Below are 20,811 nucleotides of genomic sequence, written 5' to 3'. Positions count from 1 at the left end.
GACTCGAGGTGAAAGTGATAATGGGCCCTGGTCTTGGTTGTTTTGGGGTTATTGGTGGAAAACCAAACTGACAGATATCAAAGCCACATCAAAATGTACCTAACAATGTGAATAAAACTTGCTTCCACATTTAATTGTTTCCACATTTAATACAAGATTGCACAAGTTAGTCAAATATTTGGTCCCATTTAAGGTAAAGTTAAAAAACAAGAGGGCCATGATGACCCTAAAACGCTCACCTAAGCCAAGGGCCACAACTCTGGGATAAAGCATTGATAAAAATGTTGCAATTTAATCATATCTTTACTGATGACGATGCCTTGTTTTATTTTTGTAAAGGGTCATGCAATGAAGCTACCAGTAAAGTTTCATTGAATTTGGCCTGGTAGTTTCAGAGATTTTTTATAAACCATCACAGGAAGTCAGCCAGTTTTTGTTGTTGCTGTTGATTAATCTCAATGCCGTGTTGCATTTTTGTAGAGGGTGGTGCAATGAAGCTTCCTGTAAAGTTTCAGTGACTTTGGCCAGGTAGTTTCAGAGGAGATGTTTTTTAAGCAATTGTTGACGGATGGATGGACGACTGAAAAATGGATGGACTGACTGACGGACAAAGACCTATCACAATATCACACATGAAACGTTTTTAATATTACTGAGGTGACAAAGCTAAAATAAAACAACTCCAAATATTTCAAAGCAAATATTTATTTCATGATTAACTTAACAATTATTAGAAATTCTCCCTTTTCCAACACTTTATTGAGATGATCTCATTACAACACACCAACATTGCCAAAAAAATCCAAACAAAAACAAGGTTTGAGTTTGCTGTATATTAGTGTGCACCAAATATGTGCCTAATCATATCCCGTGATATGAAACATAACTTGCAAAGGTAAAAGATATAAAAAGCAAGAATACCTTACTGTATATAAATCTGATCTTATGTACTCATTAGGACATTGAATAAAGTAAAAGCACAATTCTACTATTTTACTAATACATAACATACGATATTCCATATATATACATTATGATTTTGTGAAGATGTTTTCTTTCCAGAATGGTCTGTGTGAGTATTCATTTGCAAGTTCACACTAATTTATAGTTCATGTATATAAAGTTTACTTGTAACACAAAATCATTATACAACAATATAGACTTCAGTGTTTAGCTTCCTTTTGTTTCATCTGTGCCTTCCTGCAAAAGACAGACACACAGACATGAGATGATTACGAATATAGAAATTGTAAGACTTTCTTTACATATCTAATATTATGTACAATTTGTATTAAAATAGTGTATTTTTTCAAATTTCATCAATATGAAGTTGATGAACTTGCATGTCTTTTGTTTGTAATTTTTCCCTTTTTTTGATCAATAGCTATAGAGCCGAAACCTGTTGGCTTGTTATCTCACGGACTGGCAAAAATACTACCAGCCTCACAAATATCCAGCCAAGCTGGAATGCTTATGCACCAGTCAATTGTAACCACGGCCCCCCCCCCCCAGGTCTGGGGGTATACCGGGGAAATGGGCCGTGTTTTTACCTTCCCGGTGGCCCCACAGTGCCGGGTAAATGCGGTAGTTCTGTATTGACACCAAATAATATAGCGGGGAATGTGCCTTACTTAGGGTCACTGGGGGCGGGGGCATTTGGCAGGAATTTTACCATCAGTTCATCCCCGCAGGTAGGAGGTTTTACCCGGGTTTGGCTGGACCAAAAGTCAAAGTCCCCGCTATTCCCCGAACCTGGAGGGGCCGTGGTTACAACTGAATGGTGCATTACACAAAATTAAACAAATTCGGTCCTGTACATCCAGTTCAAGCAAACATGGATATCAAGCCAACAGATTTCAATTGTTTGTGTATTATCTATGCAAAATACTTCAACATTTTAAATATCTTCACTTACATTAAAGAATGCTCAATTCTACAAAAAATTGTACTTTCTTTCGGTTTAATTACAATATCAATTATCATTACTATCTCTGATATACAGGTATAAGTATATAGTTATACACCTTGGGCTCCAAATCTAACAGACTAAACATATTGCTATGTGTATCTGGTGGGGATCAAACCCATAACCACTCACTCTGCAGGTGGACACTACCATATCTCTTTAAAAGCTAGTACTATAGTGAAACACTACAAGTGCTGCTATATAAATATCGAATAACCAGTAAAACTTATACTTCATCATTCAAAAATGATCAGAGTGACTTCTTATATACTTGCATCTTTAAAGAAACAACAATGCTACCTTTTTTAATGTCCCGTGCAGTATGTAAGGTGTTTGAAAGTCATGCTGGCAGTTAGCGTAGCCCATGCCAAGTCCAATACCTCCTCCAAGTGTGACTGGCCAGGGACGTCCTGGTACCAAGTGTAAAATATAGTTACTCACATATACACGTAGTTGTGTAAGTCTATTCAATGGAATCTAGGTATTTAATTTCAATCTTATTAAGTAAAACAACCATAACTTCTATACAAAAGACTCAATTGAATATTGGTTAGGATTGTTTATCTATATAATACATACTTTTTACCTTTAAAAATAAATTATTATGATCATGAAATTTATTTAAAAGGACTCGTTCATGGTAAAATGCACTTTTTACTGATCTTCTTTATTATGAAATAAAGAGTGGCAAATCATTTGGAGTGATAGAAGTAAAATACTGACGGCTGGAGCCCATCAAAAAATGTTGATAAACATGTATGCTCAAAAATTGTCTTTGAAGATCTCAATTATGATTTGCATTTCATGAGCGATTGAATAAAAAGCTGTAGCATGATAAGTTGATTGAAGTGATGCTAGCAATGTTTTCAATAAAGGTATACATTTCTGTCAGTTTAGTATGAGTGCCCGTTGACAAGTGGAAAAAGTTTCGTTTTTCTATTTTTTCTTGAGTGTACAGGTGTGGGTTTGCTCCCCACAGGAATTTGACTCAGTGTTTGGTCTTAAATGATATATTAAAGTAATTTTATGACAAAATACTGACAAAAACAACAATTACGGACAAAGACCTGGTCACTAATACTAACATTAAACACTGAGTCAAATTCCAGTGACTAAAACCCGATTGCTTTTATGTATACTTTCATTCTATTTTTTCTCCAATTTCGATATCAAAGGGTTAAATAATCCTCATTTAAGTGTTTTCAGGCGCATTACAGGGAAATTTATTTTTGGTGCCAAAACATGAGCGAGTCCCTTTAATGTTTAACCCCCAAAATGTTATAATTGCTTACTTTTGAAAAACAATAATGTAAATACAAGCCCAATGCTCGCTCCAGTCACTGAAAGGAGAAAGATAACATGTACATTAATATTACTATCAAATTCCTAATGATATCCATATATACCCACATGTTCTGGGTTTGTTTTGAATCACCTTGAAATTAAACAGATGCAAAACCGGCATACATTTCTGATGAAATTACTTAAAGTAACAAATAACAACGTTTTAAAAGTAGAAGGGAAACTCAATGAAACAACCACAATAAAAATGAATAGATACCAAATTTAAGTCCAGTGTCTGTAAGGCAGCGATCCCACTTTTGACCCAAGACATCCTCAGATTTCACTCCACTGTCGGCCATGATGAATTTTCTAAAGCGAATCTTTAACACCGTTACCAATTTCAATATTTAATGATAAATGATGATGACGACGACGACGACGACGACGATAACGCCGATTATGATGATGATTATGTGATGATGATGATTATGTGATGATGATGATGATGATGATGATGATGATGATGATGATGATGATGATGATGGTGGTGGTGGTGGTGGTGGTGGTGGTGGTGGTGGTGGTGATGATGATGATGATGATGATGATGATGATGATGATGATGATGATGATGATGATGATGATGATGATGATGAGAGAGAAGAGAAGGATGTGAATTCTGAGGAGGAAACGAAAGACACTGCGAAGGAGGAGACATAGAAGGCGACGTGTGAGGAGAGAAAGGAAGAGGAGGAGGAGACAATTGACCAGCTAAAAGAGCAGATGACGAGGTGACAGAGGGAACAGCGGTGGAAGAGACAGAGGAGGCAGATGAGGATAGGACAGAATTTAAAGATGCACTAGTTATCATCCGAAATAAGATTTAACACATTTAATACAAGTTGTTTTAATATACAAAAAAGGATGAACAAATGTCGAAAACAATGATGTTTATGAAAAATACCAAGTTTAATTAAAAAGAAATGTGCAGAAAACACGGTATTGCTACCTTAAGAGACAATAGTAGATCGCAGTAAATCTTTTAGCATTCACCAATCATTTAATATTTTTGCGTTTCCAGCTATTCAATACACGATTATCATAGTGTTAATAGTAATTAATAAATCCCATAAATGCATATATTTAGTAAGAAGTTAATGTATCACTCAAAAGTTATGTTTGTTTTACATGTGTATGTATTGGTTTTGAATAAGAGTGTCACTTTAAGGATCGAGGAAACGAATGAGGAGTGTTTTAATGTTTGGTGTTTATGGAATAACAATACCACTTATTTTTGTATTCCATTTATTCATCTACATATGTACACCAAGAACGCAGCAAGACATGCAACTGTGTGCCTAGCAGTATAACAGCTAGTATAAATTAAACTCTAGAGGCGAGAGTATCATACTACTTTCAAAGCGTAAACATTATATATCAGAACAAGGAAGAGACAGCAAATACAGAGGAGGAGGAGACGCATGGGTGGAAATAGAGGATATTTGAGAGGAGCCGACAGAGAGGGCTGTGGAGGAGTAAGGGGGAGGATAAGAAGGAGAGGAAGGATGATGAGGAGTGGAGGGGGGAGTAGGTGGAAGAGGGAGAGAGGATGAGGAGGAGAAGGCGGAAACAGCTAGAGAAATTGGAGATGGAAGAGGAAGTAGAGGACATGGAGGAGGAAGATGAGTAGGAGATGGAAGGAGCAAGTGAGGGGAGACGGAAAAGGTAGAGTCGGAGATGCAGAGGTGAAGGAGGCGATGGTGGAGAAGACAGAGAAAGAAGAGGATGGAATTATATAGAGGAAGAGGAGGCAGGGGAGGAGGAGGCAGACGTGGAGTAGACAGAGGCGGAAATGGCGGAGCAGACAAATAGGAGGAGGCAGGCGTGGAGCAGATAGAGGTGAAGACGATAGGGTCGGAGGAGGACACAGTGGAGACAGATGAGGAGGAGGCCGACCAGGAAGCGGAGTGAGCAGATGTGGGATATGGTAAAAGATTCAGTGAGACAGAGGAGGAGAAAGAAAAAGAGCGAGGTGAGGAAAAAAGTATGGCCGGTAAATCAAAAGGAGTATAATTGTTTATATTATCGTTGTTAGCATATGTATTCTAACTTGACAAATGGCATATTTCAGAAAAGGTGTGAGCTCACCCTGACGTAATATGATTTTTTACAAACAGCAAACGCGCGAGTCCATGGATTGCCAAATGTGAGTATACCGAGCTGGTAATTATCACTTATTAAATTCCATTTGTTGATTAAAAGGGAATCATCTTCAACAAGAATCAGAACTCTTTTATTACCTGTCGTTTTTAAAGATGACTGTATTTCGGAGATTCATTTGTCACAGCGCCGTTCGTAAGTGATGTAACTCCTGCGTCAGATTTATCATGAGTTGTTGAAAACTGTTGTCTGCCGCCGGGACAGTTGCACAATTCATTTCACAGACAAAGATGTAAGATTTTGCAAGTATTCGAAGAAAAATGATCACCATGAGTGGATTTTATTGTACTTCTCTCTAATAAATTTCTATTGGATATACGATTTTTTATGCATAATGACGCAGACTTGTATCTTTGTTTGATTTCATTATGTTCATATATTCGGATACAATAATTCCGGACTATGTTCATTATTATTCTTATTTATTATTATTTGTTTGTTTCCGGGTTATTTATAATCAATTTCGAATGCCTGTTTTATTTCTTTTATATTCCGTTTTTGATTAAATTCCTTGAAACAAGAACACTGCATTTAATCAAAACTTTGTCAAAAATACAGCATAACTTTTGATCACGTAACTTATTGCTGAAGAGCTCTAGGAGCATAAGTACCGGCAGGCTGGTAAATTGTTACAGAACAGAATAAAATGTATCGCTTCCTACCTAGCCTGTGTCAGAGAAGATGAGGATAAGGATGTTACAGTTAAAACAACATTTTTTTTGACATGTCAGGTAGTTGCGTAACACCAGTTGGAAATTCAGGGTTCCCCCTAAGTATTTAAAAGTTGTCACCACTTTTTGAATTGATCCAGGGGCTAGTCTCACCTTGTGTCTTCGTTAATTTGAATACAGTTTTGTAGAGTTGTAGTGCTTATGTTGCAAATAATTTCATATTTTGTAAGAATTGTTGCACAATAATGGATAATTGGTTAGTGTTTGAGAGATTTAGACTTCTTTTTCTGGGAGAAAATCTTTCAAAAATGATTCTGGCAGAAAATCTTTCAAAAATGATGCCATACAAGTTAAAAGTTTCAGTTTCCAATTCTTAATGGAAGCCCTGTGACAACTGTTTAACTCTGGCTTGATTTTGATTTTGGCTTGGTTTTAGTATAATGCATGAATCTTCTTGTTCAATTATTGAATGTTCTTTTTCCATTTCAGACATTGACATCATTTATAGGTCGTAAAAACAAATCTTATTAGCCTGGCAGCATGGCTGAAGAAGCATCTAAACCCATTTCTACAGTCTCTGACAGTCTGCTAGAGTCTGTTCTTGTAAAAAGTCCTATAGGTAGTGTAGAAAATCATGGAGCAATTTCAGATAAGGAGAAAGAACTTATTGCTGATGCCTTGAAGGATCTTAGAAGATTTAAACACTATGAGGAAGACATAGAAGATGACCCTTCATCCAAGAAACACAGCCAAAAGAAGGGTAATCCCCACAGCAAAGTTGTAGAGGATAGTGGGAAATCCGGAAGCAAGAATTTAAGTGATTATGTAAATGCCGAAATGGCTGAGCTTACTCTAGAGTTAAAAATGAAAGAAAAACATGAGAAAGAGAAAGACACAGGTCATTCAGTAGAGCATGGGAGGAAAAAGATTGCTAGTATTTCTGAAGACATGCAGTCTGAATTTCTTGAAAGCTACAAAGACATGTGTAGTAATATTGCCAAGAAAGCTGAAAATGTTGATGTTCATGAAATGAAGAGTAACCCATTTGAACATGGTGCTGATAAAAATGTTATGAAAGATGTGGTTAGAGAAGTGGCCCATGATGGTAGGCCGAAACAAGTTGATGGAGCTGAAGATAGTAGCAAGAAAACTCCTAAGAAGAAGAAAGATAAAAAGAAAGGCAATACCCCAGAACAAGGTAAGAACATAATATAACTAAAGTACCGGTAGGTTCAGTGCTTTTTTCTGACCAATTTTGGGCCTACAGCCCTATTCGCAATGCTTAAACATTCATATTTTTCCTTAAAGTGAAAATAAAATTTCTGTTTGGAAAATAAAATGGACCCCAACACAGTTTGTGTATAGGAGAATTGGTGTGTTCTTTAAGAAACAAACTTTATTTAATCTTTTAAGTTTTAGTTTAAAAGTATTCCTGTTCATTTTAAAGCAAAATTTTGAATTCCAAATATTAGTAAAAATTACACATTTGTCCCACATTGAAATTGAGGAAAATGGTCCTCTGAATGGTTAATGAGTACCTACGTCCTATCTGTGATGTTTCATTTCCAGATGCCAGTCCGGCCCTGGGTTCCTATAGTCAGCTGTTGAGGACAATGGGCAGACAGGACCAGAAGTCACCGAGGAGCAAAAACCAAGTGAGCAAAAATTTATTACACCAATACAGATATATATATATATATATATATATATATATATATATATATCTGCGCGAGTTTAGCACTAAAACAAGGGAGAGAACTATTTCATGACTGATTGATAAACTTGAATTTTTGAACTTACAGATCCCAATTTGAAGATTATGCTGATTTTCACCGGCTCCTTGTCTGATGAGTTTCCAATACTTAATAATAAACTAATTTTAAATCCTCAGAAGAATGAATATTTTAAAGTTATAGCTATACAATCGCTCCCTGGTCATTTCCTTGAACTGAAACATGATGAACTGTACACAATTGTTTTAGGTTTTTAGTTCTGTAAAATGTGTTTAAAAAGCCTTGTTGCAGTGATCTGGGATCAAGCTTAGTGATTTATGGCATTAAGGTATGAAGCCATGCAGTTTATAAGAGAAAAACTCTTGTTGTTAAGTGAAGCCTAGACCGGAAATCAAACCAGTAGTTTAGCAAGTACATGTAGTTCTAGGTGTAAGATGGACATTTGTCCCAAGTAACTGTTTGAAGAAATTTGGTTGCAGTAGACTCATTCTTGAAATAGTTTGATTACCTTGCTGTGTAAAAAGAAGGTCTAGTGATGGTCACATAATTTGAATATAAATATTACTTTTGAGCGAATTCAAATATAATCATGTGTTTTGTCCCTTACAGAGGATGAGAGAGGAAGTTGAAGCTTTGGAAGCCGCTCTTCATGCTGCTGTACCAGAGCTGGCCATGTATGAAGACAAGGCACAAATGGTAAGATTCATCTTTTAGCAAGCTTCTGTCCTGGACTTGCACCATTTACATATATATTGTTTTTAGTAGAATTATGCAATTTATTTCATGTTAACATATATAGGGAACACTATTTCATATTTTGCATGTTTTAGTACGGAAATGATGAAGAATTAATGTTTTCTCATTAAAATGTCAAATTGAAGTAAAAATGTCATAGAAAAGCATTTTAAAATCAGTGTTTTAAAGAATAACATTATTTTTTTATTTCCTATTTCAATAATTATATGTACGCAGGGCAGATCAAAATAACAGAGCTTGTTGAGTTACAGGCCACACTGTGTGACCAGGGGGTCAGATTTTTTTATTCCGCCCCCCCCCCCCCCCCACTTACAGATGAATGATACATTTTCTTGCATATTCAAAACTAGGCAAACAAATCACATAAAGTCATTGCTTTCTTTATACGTTTCACAAAAAAGTGTGTGCTGAGTCGTTTACTGATGTCAAAGCAATTTAAAGCTGCACTCAGGCAGATTTACCATTTTTACAACTTTTTTATTTTTTGTCTTGGAAAGAGCAAATTTTTGCATAAATATCTGCAAACCAATGATAAAAGATTGCTGGCAAAAGATCAGATGACACATTTTCATATTTCCGTTCAAAAATTAATGTTTTATGTAACGGTTTAAGAAAAATGCATAAAACATCAATTTTTGAACTTAAATATAAACATCTGCAATCTCATTTTTTTGTCAGCAGTCTTACGTGCATGTATTTAACTGGTTTCCATGCATTTTCGCAAAATAAGCTCGTTCCAAGACAAAAAATAAAAAAGCTGACAAAACGTTTAATCTTAGAGAGTACAGCTTTAAGCCAAAATGAATTATTTCTAGAAACGTCACTGGTTAAACCAGGTTTATGATTAGGGTGCTCTCCGTTAACACCATACTTCTAATCAACATAATTTTCTTTTAAAATATGATTCTAAGATGGCACATTGTGGCATACAGTCGAAACCCATTGGCTCAAACTCCCAGGGACCGATACAAATACCTCTAGCCTCAGGAAATCCAAGCCAAGCAGGAACGCTTACTGTCCAACTGTATATGTTGTTTTACCCAGTGTCTGGAAGACAGAGATATACAGGTTTTCGCACATTTCAGTCCAGCTCCAGCTCGGACATGATCCAACCCAGTAGGAACAAAAAGAAAAAAGACAGGAAAGCTAAAAACCAGAACCAACAACCAGAGGTAGGGAGCCTTGAAGTTGCAAAGAAATTGATGCAACTTTATACATGTGCACATACATAGATATGCAAGTGAATTTTAAGCAGTGAGATTTTATTAAAACGAAACCACTCTTAGTAGACATCAAGTGTTTGCAAGTTCTGATTGAACTTGTACTTATTCTGTGTAAATTAATATGTTAGCAGCATTGGACATTGAGCAATTAACTCTTTTAAATTAGGCCAAAAAAAATAAATGTTTGTTAAGGGTAACCTTCCCAAAATTTCTAGGTAGGGTAGGTAGGGATTTTTTATTTTTTATTATTATTATTTTTAAAAATCTGTCGTAAGTTCAGAGTGTTTTCTTGCACATGGCAGTCTTTGCTACATTACTGTCATTGCCTGACTTTGTTTTATCATATAAACAATAATTCTGATTAAAATCTGCATTTATCCGCCCTTCGCAACTCTCTATTCGCTAACAAATAACTTTTTTGCTCAGAAACGGAAAAAAATAGTTAGGGTCGGCGCATTTTTATAGGTAGGGTTTCCCACAACGGACATATTTTTTTTAGGCCTTAGAACAAAACTAGTTGAAGGGGAATTTAACAATTCATTATTTTAAATTAGAACATGGATAGTGTTCACGAAATTATTTTGTTAATATAAATAAATTCACTTTCCGCAATGGGGCCACATGGGGTTCATAGAGAACAGTACGTATTTAAAGCAGCACTCATTGTTCTGGCAAGTATATTGGTTTATATTTATGCATAAAGATATAAATAGCAGTTTGAATAAGGCCTCTTGAAGGCTTCGCATACGGTAATACCTGATAGTAAATACTGTCAACAAAAAATATATTTCTTTGCATAATTATGTATATTAAAGAACACTAATCAATGACAATAAACAATTTAATGTTCTCAACTCATTTTAATGTTGATAATTGATGCCACAATTTTGTTTATAAGCTACACAAAAAGGTTTATCTGTCTTTAGTGGTGTAATAAATCTGGTCCTCAACTGCTGCCCTTGTATACCCAAGTTTGAATACTGCTGCAGCTTTTTCCCTCAAAGTCTTCTTATCAATGTCTTTTTATGTCATAATTGACAATTTCATGTCTTGACTTACTTTTGATGTATATATTTTTGCTCCAATGTTTTCAGAAACGTTTTAAATTTGATGGCATCAAAACAACTGTTTATGGCCTTTATGCCTTCATTTTTTTTTCAGTTTGTTTTTCAAGAGCTACCAAACCAGCCAGGCCAAGGCAAGAAACAGAAGTACAAACAACAGAAAGATGGAAATCCAGAATTAGTAAGATGATTAAACCATTCCATTATATAGTATTTAATATAATTTTAACGCAATGGTCTAGTTGGCAATTTCACAGAGCGCACTTGTTCTGTTCAATAGTATAAATCTTGCTTAAGTTTTTTTCTAGGGCTGCATTCATAAAGCAGCCTACATTGTATTTCAACTTTCAGTGAAGAAGAAAATTGTGTGGTTTTTGAATCCGTTTTTAAAAAAAACTTATCAGTTTCCATCCAACAAATATATGAAAATAAGCAAGAAAATTGTCCATATGAATAAATTTCATGAAAAGTAGTGGGATTTAAAATAAACGTTAGATAGAATAAGAGATTTTACATTTTAATTTAACTTTAATTTTTTGTCTTACACAGGTAGATGCTTTATGGATACACCCCCTGATCATATGACTAACATGTATTTATCAAATGTTTGCGTTTGTAGTCCCACCCCCAGGGGGAGAGAGTTGACAGTAGACCAGACAGTGGAAACAGACAAGGCAAGAAGAAGAAGCAGAAATATCCACAGGAGCCAGCCTTTCACAGACAGGTTTTCTAAAATTACTACCATTTATTATATAAAATGTGATCGTATACATTTTATTGAAAGAATAGTATGTCCTCAAAACACACATAGATTTTTCTATGGGAGCAAATAGGAGGCCAATAATAATAATGGTTTCCCAGTTTAAATCATACCTGATTATGAGTACAGATAAACATACCGATGCTATTTTTAAACTTACAGGGATTCACTTGGTAAACAACCCCAGTAAATTTTGAAATGGAAACATTTGAAAAAAGTAAAAGATGCATGTGTTGTAAGTGATGTGATACATACAACAATATCAATTTTATGTAAGTTTTTGGCCATTTTCTTTTTCTCTTGCCATTTTATCATCTGGTGTCTTGTCCCTTTAATGCCAGAATGTACCAAGGGACATTGGCATAAACCCCACAATATTTTGTTATTGTTTACTTTAATCAATTTCTGAAAACCATAATCAAGTAAAGCCAAAGCAAAGGATCAAATTTTGACAAAAATTTGTCTGGGTTTAATCCCTACTTCTATCAAAAATGACGTCGCTATCCTGACATAACATCATTTAGTTATATTTAATTTATAACTTGTGTAATAACTATAAAAAAGCGACATTAAGTCATAAATAAATCGCTTTGAAAATGGCTGAGCTATATTGCCACCTTTTATTTAGTACTGTAAATTGGCACATTAGTATTTATAGTATAGTATAGTATAGTATAGAACATTCATGGTCTAGAATATAGAAGTATAGAATTACTAAAATTTACTAAAACTTTTGAAAAACTCGCCAAAGCTTGTATTTTTCATCAATTATAGAAAACTCATTTAATCAATTCCATATAAAATTACCTCTCTTGCGATGTCCTTTATTTACAGGTAAGATATTTTCTGCATGCATGTTCTAAATTTTCTAAAATTATATGTAGGTATCATCAGAAAGCAGCCCTGCAGGCAGTTCTGGCCGACCCCTGAAGGGCAAGGGGAGGTCAACAGATGACCTTCAGGCTCAAATGGTTGGTGCTTTGAAGTGTTGTACTTTGATTTGGCCAGATGCATGTACAGCTATTCTTTAAAAGTTGTTTTACATGTGTGTTTCTCTACATGCAGTCAATTTCTAACAAACTGTTATTATCAGGTGACATTGCTTGTTTCTCTTAAAGATTGACTTCCTTTTGCCCTACTGCTTTAGCTTCCTTTTAATTACTCAGTAATGCTGTTATGAATATGATATTCATTTTGGGCTACAACTGCATCATGTGATAAATACAATCTTACTTTTGTTGCCAAAAATTTATGAAACTTGTTGTGGAGAAGCTTGCCAAAGGCTTTCTTTATAATACCTTTTCATAAACTTGTTTACTGTAATAGATTTTTGGATTAAATGGCAACTTGTGTAAGATTTTGTTTTAATTTACCAAAAAGGATGAATAAATATCAAAAACAAGGATTCTTATGAAAGATACTGTGTTTAATTTGAGAGAAAGGTCCAGAAATCAAGGTATTTCTACCTGATGAGACAATAGTTGATCACTGTTAATCTTTTAGGAGCCACGAGTCATTAATATTTGTGAGTTTTCAGCTATTAAATAAACTGTTAAACTCTTGTTATCAGTAAGTAAAATTTGCCATAAATGCGTTATTTAGTAGGTAGTTTAAGGTTTATCACTCAACATTTACGTTTGTTAAACATGTGTAATTGTTTATGATTTTAAGTATGAGCGTCACTTTAATCAGTTCCCAGTGTATACTGGTAGCTCTGTCACATACTTGAACAACCCTCCAAGAATACAGAATAAGATTAACATTTCTTTTTGTTTTTGAAGCCAGCCCTCCCTGTTCATGAAGAGACTACAATGGAAGTGACTGTGCCTAAAGCGGAACATATGTTTGTGGTCGGACCACAGGGTCAGCACTTGAGCGACATTTTAAAACTTACAGGTATTTTTAGAGTGCTAATTACATGCCGATTTGATGACACTTTGGTATATGATTTGAAAAATATATATCAGTATGAGCTTATGGACTCTGCAGGGGAATTCTATGTAGAATTTTAATTGTAACATTAAATTAGTTACATGATTTTTTTCCTATTTTATTAGCTATATATTGAAATAAATTTATACAAAGATACTATGTGCACATGTTCAGCGAGGCCTGTACCTCTGGTTTTTAAGGGACAAGACACCAGATTATACAATTGCAAGAAAAAAAGAAAATTTATATCGTTTGGTACAATGCATTGAATCTTACTTATTGATGTATCTCATGGTTTATGACACATATGACTTTCGCAGTTTTTTGCGTGGTTAATCACGATAAGTGCCTATTCTCAAAGAAATTATTTGCCATTCCTGTGTCCAGGCAGCATTCGGGGGTATTCCTCACTTCTGTAACAGCTCAAGTTTTACTTAAACAAAACTGATAAACATGGATGTTTGCTCTTTTTTGTTTTCTTTCTTACAGTTGCTAAGATTTTTTTATCATATTTCTTTTTCAGGGGTAACAATCACAGTGCCCCCTTTCAATTCTCCATTGGATAAGGTCGTTCTCAAGGGAGGATACCAGCAGCTTAGTCGCGCTTTTGACATGATGATCTCAAAGGTTTAGTATAAATGATTTGTTTTATGCCTTGAATTCTATTGTTTTTACCAAACTTCTGATTTATGAAATTGAACTGTTTTATGTTCATAATGAAAAAAACAACATTTATGAATAAGAAAATGTTAAAAAAAACAGGGACTACATTTTACTACGGTATTTTTAGATACAAAATTGGACTACAGTTCGCCACAATAATGTATCTTTTTACACCAGTGAATCAAAATTTCACTCTGAGGAGAAAAACTTTTACAGTCCGAAAATTGTTTGCCTAGAAACAGTATGAGCATAAAAATTGTGCAGTGATGCAAACACAGTAGGCATGAAAATCTAAATTTGATCAACTGATTTCAGCTGTTTTGATGGAAAATGTTCAATTTAAAATATGTTGGGAATGGTTGGAAATTTTTTAAATTGATTAAATAAATAACATTTCGTAAGCTTAATTGGGTTGACCCCATTTTCAATTGATTTTGTGACCAAGCTTTAACATCCCTGATATAGGAACAGGAATGAAGGTTTCATAAAAAAATATTGTTTAAACCTTCCCTTTATATTTCAAATCCCCACTATTCAAAGGGCTGTGGTCTGTTTTTCCTAAAAAGTACAGGTACAGTGAGTGCCTTAGAACACTATATTCATGCAACATTTATACTATCGACTAGGGAAATTTTTAGCATCCCAATTAAAATATGAGAAAATGGTTTACCGTATGTACTGATATTTTCCTATTAACAGTCTCGTATTGTTTAAAACTTGCTGACTTAAAATAAACATGATCTTGTCTTACAGAGCCAGGAAGCACAGAAAGCCTTTTTACAGGGATATATACCTGGGCAGATGTCAGGTCAATGCCAAAGGGGTAAAAAAGGCCAAAGGCCTAAAGAGGGTGAAACTTTCCATGTTAATGATGATGGCCTAGACCTTGATGTGAATACAGAGGTCAAAGACTCTCACACAGCTCAAAGGTCAAATGCCGGTCAAGGTCAAAGGTCACAGACAGGTCAGACGTACCGGAAATCTGACAATCAAAGGAAATCGGACAATCCAAATTGGCGTAAGCAAGATCAGCATTACAGTTCACATCATGGGAAAGGTCAACAATACAAAGGTCAAAGGACATCAAGCCAACCAGAGGTCAAAGGTCAAGTTCAAAACAAAGGTCAAGCTGTAGATCAAGGCCAAGGTGCTGTAGCTAAAAGTCAAGGGAAGCGACAGAGAAAGAGACAGGTATTGAGAGGAATGTTTTACTCAGAATTCAACATATTCTTATTCAGATTATCAGACATTAGAAAAAGAGGCTTCATCAATTAAAAATATATAGTTATAAGTATTAGTTTATAATTAAAATATATGAAATCACCTTTTCTTGATAATTGATTATGGACTGGGAAACTTGCATAATTTAACATACATACATTACATGTGCACTGGTTCTGAATTCATAAGATATTTAATGGTTGTTACTGTTTTACCCATTTCAGAATGTTTTCACTGAGTATTTGCCGAGGGAGGAGGTTTCAGCAGGTCTCAAGAGAGGCATACTAGTTGAAGTAAATGTTTCCATCAGTGATTTTTTTTTAATAATTCTACTGCCTGTGGCTTTTCAATTGGGAAAATAAGCTTGATAAGTCCCAAAATTGGGAATAGGCCCCAGAATTGGGAAAATTAACTGGATAGGTCACAAAATTGGGAAAATTAACTGGATAAGTCCCAAAATTGGGAAATAAGCTGGATATGTCCCAAAATTGGAAAAATAGGCTCTTTAAGTACTAAAATTGGAAAAATAAGCTTGATATGTCCTAAAATTGGGAAAATGAGCTTGATATGTCCTAAAATTGGAAAGATAAGCTTGACATTTCCTTAAATTGGGAAAATTAGCTTGATATGTTCTAAAAATGGGAAAATAAGCTTGATAAGTCATTAAATTGGGAAAATAAGCTTGATAAGTCCCAAAATTGGGAAAATAAGAGCATGGTGAAAAAATATTTATTTTTCTACTCATGCTTATTTATAATGGTTTTTCCAAACATCCTGCCCACTTTCATCCCAGAACTGCAATTTAAAGGATAATTATTTTTTTATTATTGGGAAAAGGATAAAGAAATGGGGGAAATCGGATGAATTTTTGCTTAAGCAAACAGCTGATATTCGGCAGTAAAATTGATATAATTCCTTATACGATTAATAGTTTTTGTCATGTTGGAATGTACTTTGTTAATGAAACTTGACTTAAAGCACACAATTTTAACTAATTAATTGTATGAAATTTAACATTGTATATAAATCACTAGAAAAGAACAGTTCAGGAAATTGTTTAAGGAAGCTAAAATTTTGAACTTGAGGTATTTTCTCTGACCTAATAGTATTACACTCTCACACCTTTTCAGGGGCCAATCAGAATCAACCCCAAGAATTATGAGGAAGGGTATGTCCCCCATCCAGTAAGTACAAAGTTAAGATTTTGGCACATGCATATGTGAAAATTGGTTAACTTACTGTAAAATCATAAATTTAAGTTTTTGTTGGATGGACAATCCACGAATTCAAGATTCCACGAAAACTTGTATCCAATGTACTATGTTTTGTTTGTTTCAATCTAAAATAGAAAATCAAAGAATTTTAATGGCCATGAAACTAGAGATTTTCACACAATCAACGAGACTTCATGTCAATGAATAAAAATGATTTTGCAGTATTTAATAGTTTTAAGTCTTTTTTGATGTACTGAATGTCTTTATATACTGTACTAAGGAGTTGAAAATTATAAAAAAAAAATAGTTTGTCTCACAGTTATTATTTTTTTCAAAGAAAAAGTCATGGTATTTTTATATCTTTGGTGGTGTTGTGATCTCATCATTGTTGGCGTTTGTGTCAGGAAAAAATTAGACATAGGCCATCAATTAAAAAACTTTAAATGTATTATATGGCGTACATGATAAATGTTACTAAATTTGTGTAAGATAAATAATCAATTTGAATTGTATGAAAAGTTATTTAATTAGAAAGTTCTATATCTCAATATGATTCCACATATAATTCAGGATGGAGTGTCCGACATCTTGATTGGGTCATTCAAGCACCGTAACCGGGCCCTTAATGGGGATGTGGTTGCCGTGGAGATATTTGGCGAGGGAGATTGGAAGGTAAGGATACCTTCCACAGTGAATCTGAATAAGACTCTCAAAATGAAAAATTTGCTAAACACAGATCCTTTTGCATGTCCAGACTTAGATGCTCATATTCAATCAGTATTTCAGACAACTCTCATGTTCATCTCTAATATATTATTACATATATATATATTCATTGTTCTTAATGTCTGACCCTCGGCGTATGCTGCTTTAACTGGTAATTTGACAAGGCTGTAACATTGAGAACAGTTTACACTTAATGTTATTCTATTTTTTAACCAGATTTTCAACGAAAACCGGGTTATTAGAATGAGGTTCTCGTTGGGGGGGCGGGGGGCGGGCGGGCCGGCGGGCGGTTGTCAAACATTGGTTTCTGTTCAATAACTTTAGTTAGCATTGATAGATATTGATAAAACTTGGTGTGTAGGTAGTTATGGGAAAAGCTAGATTGGGATTTCTTTTGAGGGGGGTGGGGCTAAGGTCAAGATCACTGTTACTAAAAATAGAAAAATGGTTTTTGCCCAATAACTTTAGTTAGCATTGATAGATATTGACGAAAGTTGGTGTGTAGGTAGCTTATGTGAAGAGCTAGCTTGGGATTGCTTTTGAGTGGGGAGGGGCTAAGGTCAAGGTCACTATTACTTTAAATAGAAAAATGGTCAAGGTCACTGTTACTTAAAATAGAAAAATGGTTTCTGCCCAATAACTTTAGTTAGCATTGACAGATATTGATAAAACTTGGTGTGTAGGTAGCTTATGTGAAGAGCTAGCTTGGGATTGCTTTTGAGAGGGGTGGGGCTAAGGTCAAGGTCGCCTGTGACTAAAAATAGAAAAATGGTTTCTGCCCAATAACTTTAGTTAGGATTGATAGATATTGACGAAAGTTGGTGTGTAGGTAGCTTATGTGAAGAGCTAGCTTGGGATTGCTATTGAGGGGGAGGGGCTAAGGTCAAGGTCACTGTTACTTAAAATAGAAAAATGGTTTCTGCCCAATAACTTAAGTTAGCATTGACCGATATTGATGAAACTTGGTGTGTAAGTTGCTTATGTGAAGAGCTAGCTTGGGATTGCTTTTGAGTGGGAAGGGGCTAAGGTCAAGGTCACTATTACTTAAAATAGAAAAATGGTCAAGGTCACTGTTACTTAAAATAGAAAAATGGTTTCTGCCCAATAACTTTAGTTAGCATTGACCGCTATTGATGAAACTTGGTGTGTAGGTAGTTATGTACAGAGCTAGCTTGAGATTGCTTTTGAGGGGGGTGGGGCTAAGGTCAAGGTCGCCTGTTACTAAAAATAGAAAAAAGGTTTCTGCCCAATAACATAAGTTAGGATTGACAGATATTGATTGAACTTGGTGTGTAGGTAGCCTGTGAAGAGCTAGCTTGGGATTGCTTTTGAGTGGGGAGGGGCTACGGTCAATGTCACTGTTACTTGAAATAGAAAAATGTTTTTTGCCAAATAACTTTTGATAGCATTGATAGATATTGATTAAACTTGGTGTGTGTAAAGAGCTAGCTTGGGATTGCTTTTGAGGGGGGTGGAGCTAAGGTCAAGGTCACTGTTACTTAAAATTTAAAAATGGTGTCCGCCCAATAACTTTAGTAAGCATTGATAGATATTGATAAAACTTGGTGTGTAGGTAGCTTATGTACAGAGCTAGCTTGGGATTGCTTTTGAGGTGGGTGGAGCTAAGGTCAAGGTCACTGTTACCAAAAATAGAAAAATGGTTTCTGCCCATAACTTTACATGTAGTTAGGATTGATAGATATTGACGAAATTTTGTGTGTAGGTACTAGTAGCTTATGTGAAGAGCAAGCTTGGAATTTCTTTTGAGGGGGGTGGGGTCAATGTCACTGTTACTAAAAATAGAAAAATGGTTTCTGCCCAATAACTTTAGTTAGCATTGATAGATATTGATGAAACTTAGAGCGAAGGTAGCTTATGTGAAGAGCTAGCTTGGGAGGTGGGGTCAAGGTCACTGTTCCTAAAAATAGAAAAATGTTTTTCTGCCCAACAACTTAGTTAGAATTGATGGATAGTGATGAATCTTAGTGTGAATATAGCTTATATGAAGCTGCAGATTGAACTTGCTCATACAACAAATTAATTGGCTATAATTTCTGATTGCCCATAACAAAAACCTGGTTTCGCCGCATTGGGGCGCTTCTAGTTTTATTCTTACATTGAACTGCAAATGCTTGATATATATAATGAATAAAACAAGTTGAAATATTTAATAATTAACATGAAGCCAATTGGGCTATTGCCCTGCCTTATCAATAGTGTAGTTGTCAGGGTGGGAGGGGGTTATTGTCAGAGATGTTCAAGTAATCCATATTAAGCAACCATGTGCTACTACATATGGACACAATATAATCCCTTTATTAGATTGTTAGAATAGTGATCGTCTTGGTGTCAGCGTGCTCTTGCAAAGTTAAACCTTCAAAAATGTCCAAGATTTTAAAATGAAACTTGTTACCCATGTTGCAAAGACAATCTTCACTTATTCAGCAAGGTGCACAGCTCTGGTTTAATTATAATGAGTTATGCCCCTTGTTTGGGCATTGTCATTGGTATGGTTCATTGCCAGCCATGAGTAATCATCCTAATTATAATGATAATGCTTGTTTCTTTTCAGTTTAACAAAGAGGAACTGGCAGGCTATGAACTTGACCTAAAGGCCCATGAAAAAGTACATTCAGACGATGAGGTGTTAATTGAAGCTGAAGAAATAATTGAAATAGCTGATAAAGGCAAAGCTGATGCAAATCAACCAGACACTTCTAGTCAGACTGTTGAAAATTCCGACCAAAAGTTAAAAACAGGAAGTAGTACACCAAGCAAGACTCCTAAAAAGGAGAGGCATTCAAAGGGAGAAAAGTCAAAGGAATGTAATTTTAGTCCATCTAAGAGATATACAAGTCTGAACGATGTGATGTCAGTGGAAAGTCCACTGAAGAAGCATTTTGGGTCTGATAAAGGGAAGGAACAATATCGTCAGATGCTACAGAGAACGGGCAAGGTCAGAAAAATTAAAATAAAAGTTGGCGAGAAAAATATTGTATCTAGATGCTTTTCAATTAGTTCTCTGTTGATATATTTGAATTTGCGTCCTGTGAATGTCCTATTAGATGGGCCAGGCATATGTCTAAGAATCCTGTGAGCTAGATAAGAACCATTTTTCCATTCAGCTAACTTCTTAAAATCCCCTTTTTTTTTCGATAATCAGTCATGTACAGTATCATAAATATCAAATGCTGACTAAGCTTGTCAAAATTACCAAACATCTAGACATAGGGCAGAGTCAAATGCCAGCGACTGACCAATCAGCAATCAGTATCTGCTACAGCATAGCTGTATACACCCACTGGTGTGTAAATGAACAAAATGGTTTTCTGAACTTTTGGCTTCAATATATTAATACACAACTTTCGGCATGAATAAGAA

At 35.1% G+C, this 20,811-nt stretch overlaps 2 protein-coding genes across 2 annotated transcripts in view; one reads left to right on the top strand and one right to left on the bottom strand.

Annotated features, from left to right (window-relative positions):
- Positions 1–687: 687 nt before the first annotated feature.
- Positions 688–3,620, bottom strand: LOC128203227 (MICOS complex subunit Mic10-like). Its single transcript, XM_052904537.1, has 4 exons — positions 3,528–3,620; positions 3,259–3,306; positions 2,267–2,376; positions 688–1,200 (listed from the first exon to the last, which is right to left on the bottom strand). The coding sequence occupies exons 1-4, from the start codon at positions 3,607–3,609 to the stop codon at positions 1,171–1,173; spliced, it is 270 nt and encodes an 89-aa protein (XP_052760497.1). The 5' UTR covers positions 3,610–3,620; the 3' UTR covers positions 688–1,170.
- A 2,025-nt stretch (positions 3,621–5,645) lies between these two features.
- LOC128246548 (DIS3-like exonuclease 2) overlaps positions 5,646–20,811 on the top strand; it is a 35,528-nt gene continuing 20,362 nt past the window's right edge. Inside the window, exons 1-15 of the mRNA XM_052964807.1 lie at positions 5,646–5,699; positions 6,628–7,336; positions 7,708–7,793; positions 8,481–8,567; positions 9,713–9,799; positions 11,012–11,095; positions 11,534–11,638; positions 12,559–12,645; positions 13,456–13,570; positions 14,130–14,233; positions 15,023–15,460; positions 15,715–15,783; positions 16,621–16,674; positions 17,275–17,376; positions 20,003–20,386. Of these exons, the coding sequence (XP_052820767.1) occupies positions 6,679–7,336; positions 7,708–7,793; positions 8,481–8,567; positions 9,713–9,799; positions 11,012–11,095; positions 11,534–11,638; positions 12,559–12,645; positions 13,456–13,570; positions 14,130–14,233; positions 15,023–15,460; positions 15,715–15,783; positions 16,621–16,674; positions 17,275–17,376; positions 20,003–20,386 (2,460 nt within the window). The 5' untranslated portion in view covers positions 5,646–5,699; positions 6,628–6,678. The remainder of the gene's footprint in view (positions 5,700–6,627; positions 7,337–7,707; positions 7,794–8,480; positions 8,568–9,712; positions 9,800–11,011; positions 11,096–11,533; positions 11,639–12,558; positions 12,646–13,455; positions 13,571–14,129; positions 14,234–15,022; positions 15,461–15,714; positions 15,784–16,620; positions 16,675–17,274; positions 17,377–20,002; positions 20,387–20,811) is intronic.

Source organism: Mya arenaria, chromosome 9 (assembly GCF_026914265.1).
Source record: "Mya arenaria isolate MELC-2E11 chromosome 9, ASM2691426v1".
NCBI classification, from domain to species: domain Eukaryota; kingdom Metazoa; phylum Mollusca; class Bivalvia; order Myida; family Myidae; genus Mya; species Mya arenaria.
Note: the sequence above shows the minus strand (reverse complement) of the source record. Positions and strands in the feature narration are given on the sequence as shown.